Source organism: Gopherus evgoodei, unplaced genomic scaffold (assembly GCF_007399415.2).
Source record: "Gopherus evgoodei ecotype Sinaloan lineage unplaced genomic scaffold, rGopEvg1_v1.p scaffold_51_arrow_ctg1, whole genome shotgun sequence".
Classification (NCBI taxonomy): domain Eukaryota; kingdom Metazoa; phylum Chordata; order Testudines; family Testudinidae; genus Gopherus; species Gopherus evgoodei.
In genome coordinates, this window is record NW_022060072.1 from 1,426,320 (window position 1) to 1,438,538 (window position 12,219).

General features: G+C 48.0%; 1 protein-coding gene across 3 annotated transcripts in view; it reads left to right on the forward strand.

Annotated features, from left to right (window-relative positions):
- Positions 1 to 1,822: 1,822 nt before the first annotated feature.
- The window catches only part of ZCWPW1 (zinc finger CW-type and PWWP domain containing 1), a 28,754-nt gene continuing 18,357 nt past the window's right edge, over positions 1,823 to 12,219 (forward strand). For all 3 annotated transcript variants that reach the window (XM_030547023.1, XM_030547025.1, XM_030547024.1), the window contains exons 1-6: positions 1,823 to 1,927; positions 4,918 to 5,234; positions 6,689 to 6,767; positions 8,084 to 8,150; positions 10,988 to 11,139; positions 11,699 to 11,827. In XM_030547023.1, the coding sequence (XP_030402883.1) occupies positions 4,932 to 5,234; positions 6,689 to 6,767; positions 8,084 to 8,150; positions 10,988 to 11,139; positions 11,699 to 11,827 (730 nt within the window). In that variant the 5' untranslated portion in view covers positions 1,823 to 1,927; positions 4,918 to 4,931. The remainder of the gene's footprint in view (positions 1,928 to 4,917; positions 5,235 to 6,688; positions 6,768 to 8,083; positions 8,151 to 10,987; positions 11,140 to 11,698; positions 11,828 to 12,219) is intronic.

Consider the following 12,219-nt stretch of genomic DNA (forward strand, 5'->3'; position numbering starts at 1 on the left):
CGAGAGGGAAAACAGGGTGAGCAGAGAGAGGTGGAACTAAGCGACTTGCCTTAGGTTATATACAAATCTGTATCTCTCTAAGTAATACGATGCTAAGGGCATGGGTCAGGCTGAACGTGTGCTTTGCAATTCCTTGATGTAACTGTTGTGTGTATCACATTGAATTAGTCAATAGCTCTGCACATTAGAGTTTTGTGTGTTAAATATCACATTTAAAATCATCTATAAAAGTGATGTAAGATCAAGCTGCGTTACAAAGGGTTTTATAGGCCAGAGATCAGAGGCTATATGTACACCATGGCTGAATCAGGGTCTGTAGACTCAATGTCCCATAAAGCGTGTGTAGGGGGGGAGGTCACCCCGCTCCTGAGATAAGAGGAGTGAAAACAGCTGAGGGAAGCTGGCAGAGTAGCTGACCACAGGTGTGGCCAGCTCAGTCAGGGCCCAGCTGGCCCTGATAAAAGGGCTGTGAGGAAGAAGCTGGGTCAGAGTCTCACTCTAGGCTTGAGGTGGGAAGGACCTAGCTGCCTGGGAGCATAGGGTACTGGAGACAAGGCAGGAGGAGCTGGGGAGCTCTGCTATCTCCCCAAGCTGAGGCCTTGTTAAACTCCTAAGGAGGTACTGGGGCTGCAGAGGTGTAGCCTGGAGGTAGGCAGCAGCAACTGGTCCAACCCCCTTGCCAGTGATAAGTGGCCATTATAGACTGCAGTCTGCCCCAGTGAGTGGGGACTAGATGATGACTGGCCGTAGTCATTGAGGAATGGAGGGTGGGGGGTTCCCTTGGGAGGGGAGACCCAGAGTGTGAGGGTACTGCTGTGGGCAGCACCCCAAGGTAAGGGGCACCAAGGCCTGGGAGGGACACAGGGGCCTGAGGCAGGAGAGACACCAGCCAGCAGGAGGTGCTCTGAGTGCTAGAATCAAGCTAATTCCTGGATAACGAGCAGGAGGTGCCATGATGGTGAGTCAGCAATCTGCTACAGAACACCATGGCTGAATCGGGGTTTGTGTGCTCAATGTTCCATAAAATGTAATGTAATGAAAGGCTTATATGTTCGGTTTTAAAAAACAAATAATATTAGGATCAAGTACATTATTTCAGGGAAGGGATGGTTAAATTGCCCCCATACTATACTGGTCAGACCATATATGGACCCTCCAACATTCTTATACACAGGTCTATAATATACAAATCCATTGGGTCTAACGTATGTGGGGAGGGAGTCCCTTTTTCAGGCCCATAAGGTCTAGGGGCCCATATAGATCCATGGGGGTGCATAATATAAATGATAAATGTATATGCATGCCCGTGAAGTCCATATACAGGCCTGCAGGTTCCAGACCTCAATCCACATATAGCCATGAAGGGTCCATAGACAGGCGCAGCCCATACAGAGGTCAACACACACAAACCCATAACATAAAGATGTTTAAAATCCATAATCTATGGGCCTACTCCATATACTGAGCCATAGGGTCTAGGGTCAGTCCATATATAGATCCACAGGGACATATACACATATATATTATAATCCTCCATGAAGTCCATAATCTATAGCTCCAGTCCATATACAGATCCATAGGGTTATATATAAGAGTAATATAGCCCCCCTATATGGTCCATAATCTAGGGTCAGGGCATAGTGAAACCACGTGGTCATCAGCATGGCTACTTAGGTCCCCTTGAGGCAATGGGCATGCGCAACCCCTGCCAAGACGCGCACGCGCAATGAGTTCGACCGACGCGCGCGTCCTTTCCCTCCCGCCCCCTTCTGATGGACGCGCATGCGCACGGAGCCGGCCTCAAGCGAGCGTCGTCGCCGCGGAGACCCAGCAGCGGCCGGGCGGAGAGGTTGCGCGTGCGCACTGGCGTCTCCCCCGCGCCGAGGGCCCGTTAGGCGCGCGTGAGGCTCGAGGGCGCTTTGAGGAGGTGCTCGCGCGCGCGCGCGCGGCGGCGGGGGGAGGGGCAGGGAGCGCGCGGCGGCGGGGGGGGGGGCGCTGAAGGAAAAAAGGCGCCAAAGCTGGCCCCAGCTGTTGAGGCTGATAGAGAGGCCCTAGCTTGGGTCAAACACGCCCCATTTCGGTACCCATTGCCTCCCCACACCCGCTTTACCTCATGAAAAGGCTCGGATGCCCCTCCCCTTGCATGGCCTGCCTTCCTGCGTCAATATGGCGCCAGGGACCTACGCCAACATGGTGTCGCCCGAGGGCCAATAAACCAAGAGAACCGTGTCTCTTACCTCACGAAAAGTTGGCCTGGTCGCCCCTGGTCTGGCCATACCTCTCGTGTCAATATGGCGCCAGGGACCTACGCCAACATGGTGTCGCCAGAGGGCCAATAAACCAAGAGAACCGTGTCTGTTACCTCACGAAAAGCAGTCCCGGTCGCCCCTGGCTTGGCCATACCTCTCGTGTCAATATGGCGCCAGGGACCTACGTCAACATGGTGTCGCCCTAGGGCCAATAAACCAAGAGAACCGTGTCTGTTACCTCACGAAAAGCGGTCCCGGTCGCCCCTGGCTTGGCCATACCTCTCATGTCAATATGACACCAGGGACCCACGCCAACATGGTGTTGCGGGATGGCCAATTAACCAAGAGAACCGTGTCTGTTACCTCACGAAAAGCGGTCCCGGTCGCCCCTGGCTTGGCCATACCTCTCGTGTCAATATGACACCAGGGACCCACGCCAACATGGCATTGCGGGATGGCCAATTAACCAAGAGAACCGTGTCTGTTTTACTTCACGAAAAGTTGACCTGGTCGCCCCCGGCTTGGCGATGCCTCCTGTGTCAGTATTGCACCAGGGACCCACGCCAACATGGCGCTGCGGGATGGCCAGTTAACCAAGAGAACCATGTCTGTTCTACCTCACGAAAAGTTGGCCTGGTCGCCCCCGGCTTGGCGATGCCTCCTGTGTCACTATTGCACCAGGGACCCACGCCAACATGGCGCTGCGGGATGGCCAGTTAACCAAGAGAACCATGTCTGTTCTACCTCACGAAAAGTTGGCCTGGTCGCCCCCGGCTTGGCAATGCCTCCTGTGTCAGTACTGCGCCCCTGCACACAAAATGGGCCAGTGTAATCTCACCAGAAGACCAAAAAAACCTTTATAATCATGTCTGGTTTACCCCATAAAAGTGTCAAAAGGGGGCCCATGCTTGGTGTTGCTTCCTGTGCTAATGTGGTGCCCGGATGCTCCTGTGCTTAAAAAGTGCCAACATGTAGACACTGGACGGCCACAAAACCTAAATGCCCATGTCTATTTTACCTCACGAAAGGTGTTGATATAGGGCCTGGTTGCCTCCCTTGCCTGTTGTATCAATATGGCACCCAGCCCCCACACCAAAACCACACCAATATCATGTCACCCCCCAAAGAGAGCAAACCCCCAAATGACCACCTCTCTTCTCTCATGAAAGGTGTCTCCACGGGGCCATGGCATTGCCTCTTGCGTCAGTATGATGCCCTATTCTCTACCATGGCTGCATCAAAAATGGGCCTATTTGCCTCCCCCATCCTAGCCAGAAAAGTGCCAAGATGGTAATGCCAATGGGGCAAAAAGTCTAAAAAATCACATCTGTTTTACCTCATAAAAGGTGCCAATGTGGACCTTGGCCGCCCATGGTTGCCCAAAATACTCAAAACTCCCTAGTTGTTGTCTCATGGGAGATTTGTGCTTAGAAGGAGAGAAAATGATGCTAGATAGATAGATATGGCACCCCTATTCCTATTAGGGTGTTTAGTGGAAATAGAGTTGAACATGCGCATGGTTTTCACCCTGTTTTGCACAATGCAGCAGCCACGGGATGCCATGTTGATCCCACCTTTCCGCACATCCGGGTCCAATTCTGCTTTTCCTCACACTGGCGTAAATCTGGAGTCACTCCACTAGAATCAACTGAGGTATACTGGTGTAAAGCAGAGGCCCAGTGTGAGGGGAGAATTGGGCCTAGCAGGCCGTATTAACACCCATCTCAAACTGAGGATCCGGCCCACAGGGTTTGGCAAATGTTCCATAAGAGGCATGTAAACATTTCATCCTCACGACATTCCTGAGTGCTAGAGATTGTTAAACATTTATCTCGCTCGCTATCAATCAGGGCAAACTTTGTGCCAATGTCAGTAGCCCATGCCTCCCCACCCAAGTATAAAAACATGTCTTTAATTCACATTAACTTCACCGGGGTTTAAGCACATCTTAAGTGTTTTGCTGAATTAGGGCCTTAGATTATGAGCTCTTTGGAACAGACGCCATCTTTTTGTTACGTGTGTACAGCTAACACAATGAAAAGAACGCACAGTACTGTATTCCCGTGTAAGTCCAAAGTAATTCCAGTAAGTTGACTACACCTCTTTCTATTTACACAGACATAAATGTAATAACAGTAGCAATAAATACATTTGTAGGGCAGAGGTCTTTGGACCAGGTGGACTTTGGATTCTAGCAACCAAAGATGCTCTTGAGCTTCTCATTTATACAAAGTTTCTAGAATTATAAAGAGACCTTATTCAGAGATTCAGGCCCATTGGCTTTAATTAACATATAATCATTTATTCACTTGGCCACTTTGTGCCACCAGCAAACTGGGAAACAGTTACGTGATGGGAAAGAAAAGAAGGCATTTCTCACACAAAACCTGCTTCAATTTAGAAATCAATTCAGTTAATAGATTGATAGATATTAAGTCCAGAAAAGATCATTTTTCATGTAAAGACCACAAGCAATAGAGGAGGTAGTTAAATGGGTGTATGCTTGTCTGGATGCAACCTAAATCTATATGGCTCTTTTAAATCAATTTAAGATTCTGCACTCAAGGGATGGACAAACAGGTGTAACTTTTATTTGTCCACAAGATCAGAACTTCAGCGTCAAGTTGTGGGGGTGCTGCATGGTGTTTCTTTCTTGTTTTAATTTTAGCACTTGGGAAGGCGATGAAGAAAACGTTTGCCCCTCCGCTTGCAAAATCCCATGTCCTTTCTTCGAGGAAAGGCCCTGAGCATCATGGGAAGAAGGAGGATGCGAGGGCAAAAGAGGCCATTACCCACCCTCTGAGCCAAGGGATGAGCTACTCGTCCGAAACAAAACTGAAAGAGGACCATCCAAACACCGAGGTGAAGCGGTGGAAGAAATCTAGGGTAGCAAAGGAAGAGGATACGGGCCACGTGAAAGGTCCAGCAACACCTCAAGATGTAGAAAAGAGACTCAAAAGGAACTTAACCAAAGCGTCAGCTAAGGTGATTTAATGTCAGAATCTCATAACATGAATAAAAATTTCCTTTCATTAGTTCCTATATAGTTGCATCTCTAAAAACTGGCATGTAAAATCTCCCTACACACTCTGTGTGTTAAGCATTAGATGGATATGCTTAGCTATTTAAAAAAATTATTTGCAATATATTTGAATCCCATCCTATCAACAAACCATTGCCCCTTGAGCCCAAGCACTACCCTGTTTTTGGGGCTTCCCGGGGTTGTTTGCATTAGGATGAGAAATCAATGCTATGAGACGGGGATGTTTGTTTCGTAATCTGCTGTTACCCCATTTTGACCCGAATGGTTAGCCAATTTTCAGTATCTATTGGTTTGCTTCCATTAGGAGGAGCAAGTGATGATGGAGGTGTGTGTTTTTTTTTTTAATGATGCAATCCTGTTTATTTACAAAGAACGTACAAAGTCCTGTATCCACCTATTTTCTCACAGTTTCAAGCCTCTTTTCAACCAGTACTCTGCCTCAAAAGCTTCCGCTCCCTTGGCTTTTTCCCAGAGTTATGCTTCTGTGCTTTTTCTGCTCTCTCCTTGCCTTCGCTCGCAGTTCTCTTGTGTTTGCTCTAACACACACAGCTTCCCCTGCTTAATCAATTAAGATGGGCTGTTATTAGCAGGAGAAAAAAAAACTTTTTGTAGTGATAATCAGGATGGCCCATTTCAAACAGTTGACAAGACGGTGTGAGTAACAGTAGGGGGAAATATTAGCATGTGGAAATAGTTTTTACTTTGTGTAATGACCCTTCCACTCCCAGTCTTTATTTAAGTCTAATTTAATGGTGTCCAGTTTGCAAATTAATTCCAATTTCTTAGTTTCTCATTGGAGTCTGTTTTTGAAGTTATTTTTCTTGGAGAATTGCGACTTTTAGGTCTGTAATTGAGCGACCAGGGAGGCTGAAGTATTCTCTGACTTGTTTTTGAATGTTATAATTCATTCTGACAACCGTAACATGCTGAGCGTTTTACGTCTGTGCGGGTACCTAGTCTCACAGTCGGGGTCCACCCTCAGACAAACAACCTACCTGGCAAGGGGTGCTATGAGAATTGAAGCATGCAAAGTGCTTCCGGTAGGAAAAGTACTAAGTCGGCGCGTTAAAATATTAATAATGTTATTTCCCAGGATTTGGAGTGTGTCTCTGACAGTGCCGTTAATGATAACGTCCCGGCTTGAGACTGAAAGTAAATATTAGCAAAGGATGGTGTTATATAGCCCTAAAAGCAATCTCAGAAGCCCCCACATCATGGAAACTTCTCAGAGGGCGGGGATGTCCAGGAGCTTAATCCCGAACAGAAGCCCCATGTAGCAGCTCTGAATATGCTAAATTAAAAGAACACTTATTGGATCTCTGTTAGAGTTAAGTCCAGCTGTTATGGGTGATGCCATTTGCCACTCACTCTGCCCTACCTGTGCCTCTGTTTCTAGGAGATGTGTCACCTCACTGACTTGCAGTTTGAGGAAATTGTCCAGAGTGTGCTGCAGAAGTCCTTGCAAGAGTGCATGGGTAAGTCTTCAGGGCCTCTTGAGCAACTCCAGCTCATCACGGGAAACCTCAAATGAGAACAGCTAAATTGGTACCCCGTGAAGTATTTATTTGGATGAGCCAGTCATTTTGTAGATATGAATTGTTTCCTGTCTCTTTTAACGGGCTAAAATATGTCCTCAGCGTGCCTGAAAGCTTGAATTTTAGCTTCTTCAGCGGTTTAAAAACATCACGAGTTCTGATCGTGAGCTGAAATAAATTGACATCACTTCTTTGATGGCGCTAGGCTTATTTATACCAGCTGAGAATCTGGCCTGGGGCCCAGTTAAGACAATCTTGTTCCCTTGGCATGTCAAAACAAAGGCCACTGTGCCCGAATCACCATGCCATGGCTTTTGTCTTGGGCTCTCAACCTGCTGGGGGCATCTCGGCCTGCCAAAGCACATAAAGTTTCACGCAAATTAAGAGGACCCTTCCCTGATTTTATGTTGACTCTGAGAAATCATTTCCGTCAGAAACAAGGCATCATGAAATTGAGGTTATAGAAAGAATTGTCCCCATCCCACAGCATGTTAGGTTTCCTGCTTAAATATTTTGTGGGTGTGTTTTTGATTTTAGGTCTGCCTTGTGCCTCTGGAGGTGTAAAGAAGTACACACCCTTGTACTGCAGGCCAACTTTGAATGATGCCAGTCCTGATCTGTGCTAGCAAACATAGCTGGTTATCACCAGTGTATAACTTTCCTAGTTTAGACTTGGCCCAACTTTCTACAGGAGAATCACTTGGCAGGAATTCACAGCTTGTGTTAGGTGCAAGATCAGACTGGATCATCATAATGCTCCCTTCTGGCCTTAAAGCAAATAAATTGTCTTAAAGACTCAAGCGCGTGCTTAACCTGGGGCCTGTGAAAACTTAGCGGCAGTGTGGCCTAGTGCATAGAGCACCATCCCAGGACTAGGAGACGTGGCCTGCTGGGTGACCGTGGGCAAATCGCTTTCTTGTGCTGTGCCTCAGTTTCACCACCTGTAAAGTGGGAATAATGATCTGACCTCCTTTGTAAAGCACTTTGATCTCTCTTCTGATGAGTGCTAGATATTATTGATTTGTATTATTATTTAAGGGGCGCTGCAGCGAGTCACTTTACAGGATTGCAGCCTGTCTAGCTGAAACAACAGCATGCAGAAAATCTGTCGGCCCCCGGAAATGCATTTCCCTCCGTAACCCAATTATTACCTGGATTGACATCCAACCTTTAAATGTGTGACACGTCATGAGATTATAACCATCTAGGCACACTTTGAAATGATAAAATGTGTGAGCTCTACTCTCAATTTGCAGAAGAGTCCAAGAGGCCATTTCACCAGGCAGAAGCTACCAAGGCGGCAGAACCACAAGGTTTAAAGAAGTGAGTGTATATCAGTCCCTGGGCAATCAAGCCCCATTATTCTGCAGTATATTGGATTATGCCTTGCGTTAAGATTGTAGGGCCAGTTACCCTCAGAAACATGTCCTTCAGCCAAAGGGTGAGTTCCCCGCCTTGCGTAAACAGGTGTAACTCCATTGAACCAGGACACTAGAAAGTTTAGACTTGAAATTAGACAAAGATTTCTAACCATCAGAGGAGTGAAGTTCTGGAACAGCCTTCCAAGGGGAGCAGTGGGGGCAAAAGACATATCTGGCTTCAAGACTAAGCTTGATAAGTTTATGGAGAGGATGCTATGATGGGATAGCCTAATTTTGGCAATTAATGGATCTTTGATTATTAGCAGGTAAATATACCCAGTGTTCTGGGATGGGATGTTGGATGGGATGGGATCTGATTTACTACAGAGAATTCTTTCCTGGGTGCTGGCTGGTGAGTCTTGCCCACATGCTCAGGGTTTAGCCGATTGCCCTATTTGGGGCCGGGAAGGAATTTTCCTCCAGGACAGATTGGCAGAGGCCCTGGAGGTTTTTTGCCTTCCTCTGCGGCGTGGGGCACGGGTCACTTGCTGGAGGATTCTCTGCAGCTTGAGGTCTTCAAACCACAATTTGAGGACTTCAGTAACTCAGGCATAGGTTAGGGGTTTGTTCCAGGAGTGGGTGGGTGAGATTCTGTGGCCTGTGTTGTGTAGGAGGTCATACTAGATGATCATAATGGTCCCTTCTGACCTTAAAGTCTAGGAGTCAATGAATCAGATCGCCGCCATCGGGGGATCTGGCCCAAATTTCATAAGTCCCAGCATAAAGCCTATCTATGAGGTGTGTGAACCAAGGTTACACAATATGTGCTTCTCCTCTTTCTAGCTAGTTGTTTCCAAATAGCGCTAGCTGGGCAAACACAGGGGAGGCATCCCTTATCTGTAGCCATGGAAACAGTGGGAAAAGAACCCCTGAGGAAGAGTGACAGAGTCAGGCCGGTGTGAACAGTCAGGGGAGCAGGGAAGACAAGGCCAGGGAGGGAGGGAGAGACGGGGGGCCTGTTACCTAAAAGAGAGTCTGGAAAAACCAGAGCAGCTGGGAACTTTAACAACTGAGGTTAAAGCAGAAGGAATCCGGAAGCGGACAGTGGACTTTCTGTCCTGCGGCAGTTCTCTTCTGTTCTGTCCAGGGTCTTATCCCACCTTCATCACCCTCGTATAAAGATAAGGAAAACGGCTCTCCTTTGTGAAGCGTGGGGAGACCTACTGACTGCGTAAGAGCTAGGTGTTTTTATTTAGTAAGTGACTAACGTTGGTCTCGAGTGCTGTGTTCATCCTCTCCCCAGAGGCAGGGTCCCACATGTGCTGGAGGGTCGTGTTTTGGTAGGGTTGTGTGATACCTCCACCCACTGCTCTGTGTTTCCTTCCAAGAAGGGAGGGAGGGCGGAGCAGGGCTCCTGCGGTTGGGATGGTCCTGACTTCCTGTGCCTGGCTCTGAGAAGACTGGTCACCCAGAGTTCCTGTCCCGCATATCCTGGGCCCAGGCTGTGAAGCAGAAAAGGGCCGCGCCCTCAAACTGGACTCAGTCAGCTCGTGAAATCCTGATATTTCGACACTCATGTTCCTCCCGAACTGGGGAAAGTGTCAACATTTTGAGCTGGTGTTCTGCAAAATCGTGATTCAGATCTACGTAGAAACGGGGATGTGAACTGGTGACATGTCGGGTTGACGCCAGCTGCCACAGGGTTTCTGGGGAGTTGTACACATTTTTGGGCAGGGACTGTCCCTCTCATGGTGTATACACGCTGTGGCTGGCACACGGGAGGCCTGCGGGTCCTGCCATCTTAGACGTAATCGATAGTAATAATCCATATTTCCATTCGTTCTTGTGAATCAGAGCAGCAGTGGGGCTGGGAGGCAGGAATCCTGGGTTCTAGTGCCCAGCTGTTTAGAGAAAGCAGGGGGGAGTTGGGATCAGGATCCCTGGGTCTTATTCAAAGTTCTGGTAGGGGTAGCTGGCGCTGGAGGAAATGGGAGTAGGACTCCTGGGTCCTATCCCTGGCTGTGGGAGAAGAGTGGGGTTAGAGCAGTGGGAAGGGGAAGGTTTAGCAGTGAGAACAGAGAGCTGGATGTCAGATTTCCCAAATTCCCATCCTGGCTTTGCCTCTTTCTTCTCTTCTCCGTGACTGTGTTTCAGTTAAAATGTCCTCGTCGCGCCTTCAGTTAAAATGGCCCGAGTGTCTTGCGATCGCCAGAGGAACGCAAATGTGTGTCGCTGCCATTCACGCAGAGCATGAGGCTGCTACCATTCCCAGGGATTGCGTATAACTAAGCCAGCCTCCTCATGTTTGTTTAGCTTATCGACTGGGACCTTTTGCCTTTTTTAACTTCGTTTGTTGCAGGGGAAGCGGGAAGGGGAATGCACCTGCTTTAGAAGCGTAAGATACGCTCTGGCCTCTAGGTGGTGCGTGTTCTCTGTAAAAATATTATCCACCCAAAAGGAACTGTGTGAGAAAAAACCAAAAAGCAGGATATTCAAAGGGGTGCAGAGACCCTATCCCCCTCTCACCCCCTGGGCAAAATGGATGTGAAATGAGAACTGTTGTTTTTCCACATCTTTTTTGCACCATGTACCTGACTAATATGATCTATCTATAGCTCCATGCCCGCCCTGTCTCATTGATATAGGCAGGTGTACTGTCATCTTTAAGATACTCAGGTTTATCTCCTGTGAACAGTGAGTTGAGGGGTCATCTTTTTGTTGTGTGTTTGTGCAGCCCCAACAGGTAATCCAAACAATAAATAACAATCATGAATTGATCCTCGCCAACGTTTGTTTTAGGGAGACTTTCGAAACATCCCGACCTGCAGGGAATTTGGTCCCGTACAGCAATGAGCCGAAAGGGACAGTCTCTGCTGTGGACCTAAAAGATCCTCTGCCCAAAGCAAAGAAACGCAATAAACTTTCTTTAAACAAGATGAGAAAGGAAACGCGTAAGTCTTTTGTGTGTGCGAAGACAGATATGACCAATGGTCAGGGCCTTACCGGGTGAGGAGGAGAAACTGACGAGCCAAGTCAGATGTTTCTTTGGTGCAATCCTGCTTATTTACCAAGATTGTCCACAAAGTCTTGTTTCCTTGAACACAGTAGACACACATAACAGCAGGCAGTTTCTTTAAGCCAGGGCTGAAGTAGGATTTTAGCCTTCTGTACTGAAGTGCGTTTCCCCGATGGAAGCAGAGATGTGGAGCAGTTTAAGTATGAAAGATGTGTGCTCCAGTATTTGTCACCTACCAGCAGGCCCGTGATTTTGACCTGACGTGTGGGAAGACTTCTGCCTTAGTTCTTCAAGCCCAGTGGGGATGCAGAGGGAAGAAAGTAGCTGCTGGAAAGTGACACTCCCCCATGCCCCCCGCTGGGATGAGTGACTGAAACCGGAGCCCCCATCCAGACAAAGAATAACTCCACCGCCTGCTGTGTCACAACAGTCTCTGCCCCCACCTGCCCCTGTCTGTGTTTTGAAGTCTTGTGTTTTCTCTTTGTTGCTCGCAGATGAGGGCCCAGAAGCAAACAAAGAAAGGCGTAAGCGTCACCGGAAAGGAGAGCCGAAGAAAATAGTTCAAGGCTACACCCTGATCACTGACCAAGAGGAAACAGAGGAAGGAGGAGAAAGCGCTTTCAGTGAGCTCAGGCCTGTGTTTCTGAAAGTTTAACGCGGGGAGAGGAGGGCCGAGAGGGAAACCTGGGTGTAAACTGAAGAAACCTGGCGACTTCCAGCACTTAATTTGGCACTGGCCCCACACCTTCCAAAACCACGGGCAGGCCTTGACTACAATCAAGGAAATTAATCTGGATTAATTAAAGGTGTGAATTTAAACCAGATGATGTAGGAATGTTCCCGTTCAGCATAAAAATGGCCTTCGTAGTTTAATAATCCCAAGTTTAGAAATCAGTGGCTCTCAAAGCGCATCGCACTCTTTGATGTGTTTATCCTCACAGCAGCTCTGTGGGGTAGATTATCCCCATGCTACAGGTGGGAAACTGAGGCACAGAGAGGCAGCTTCTGGCACTGC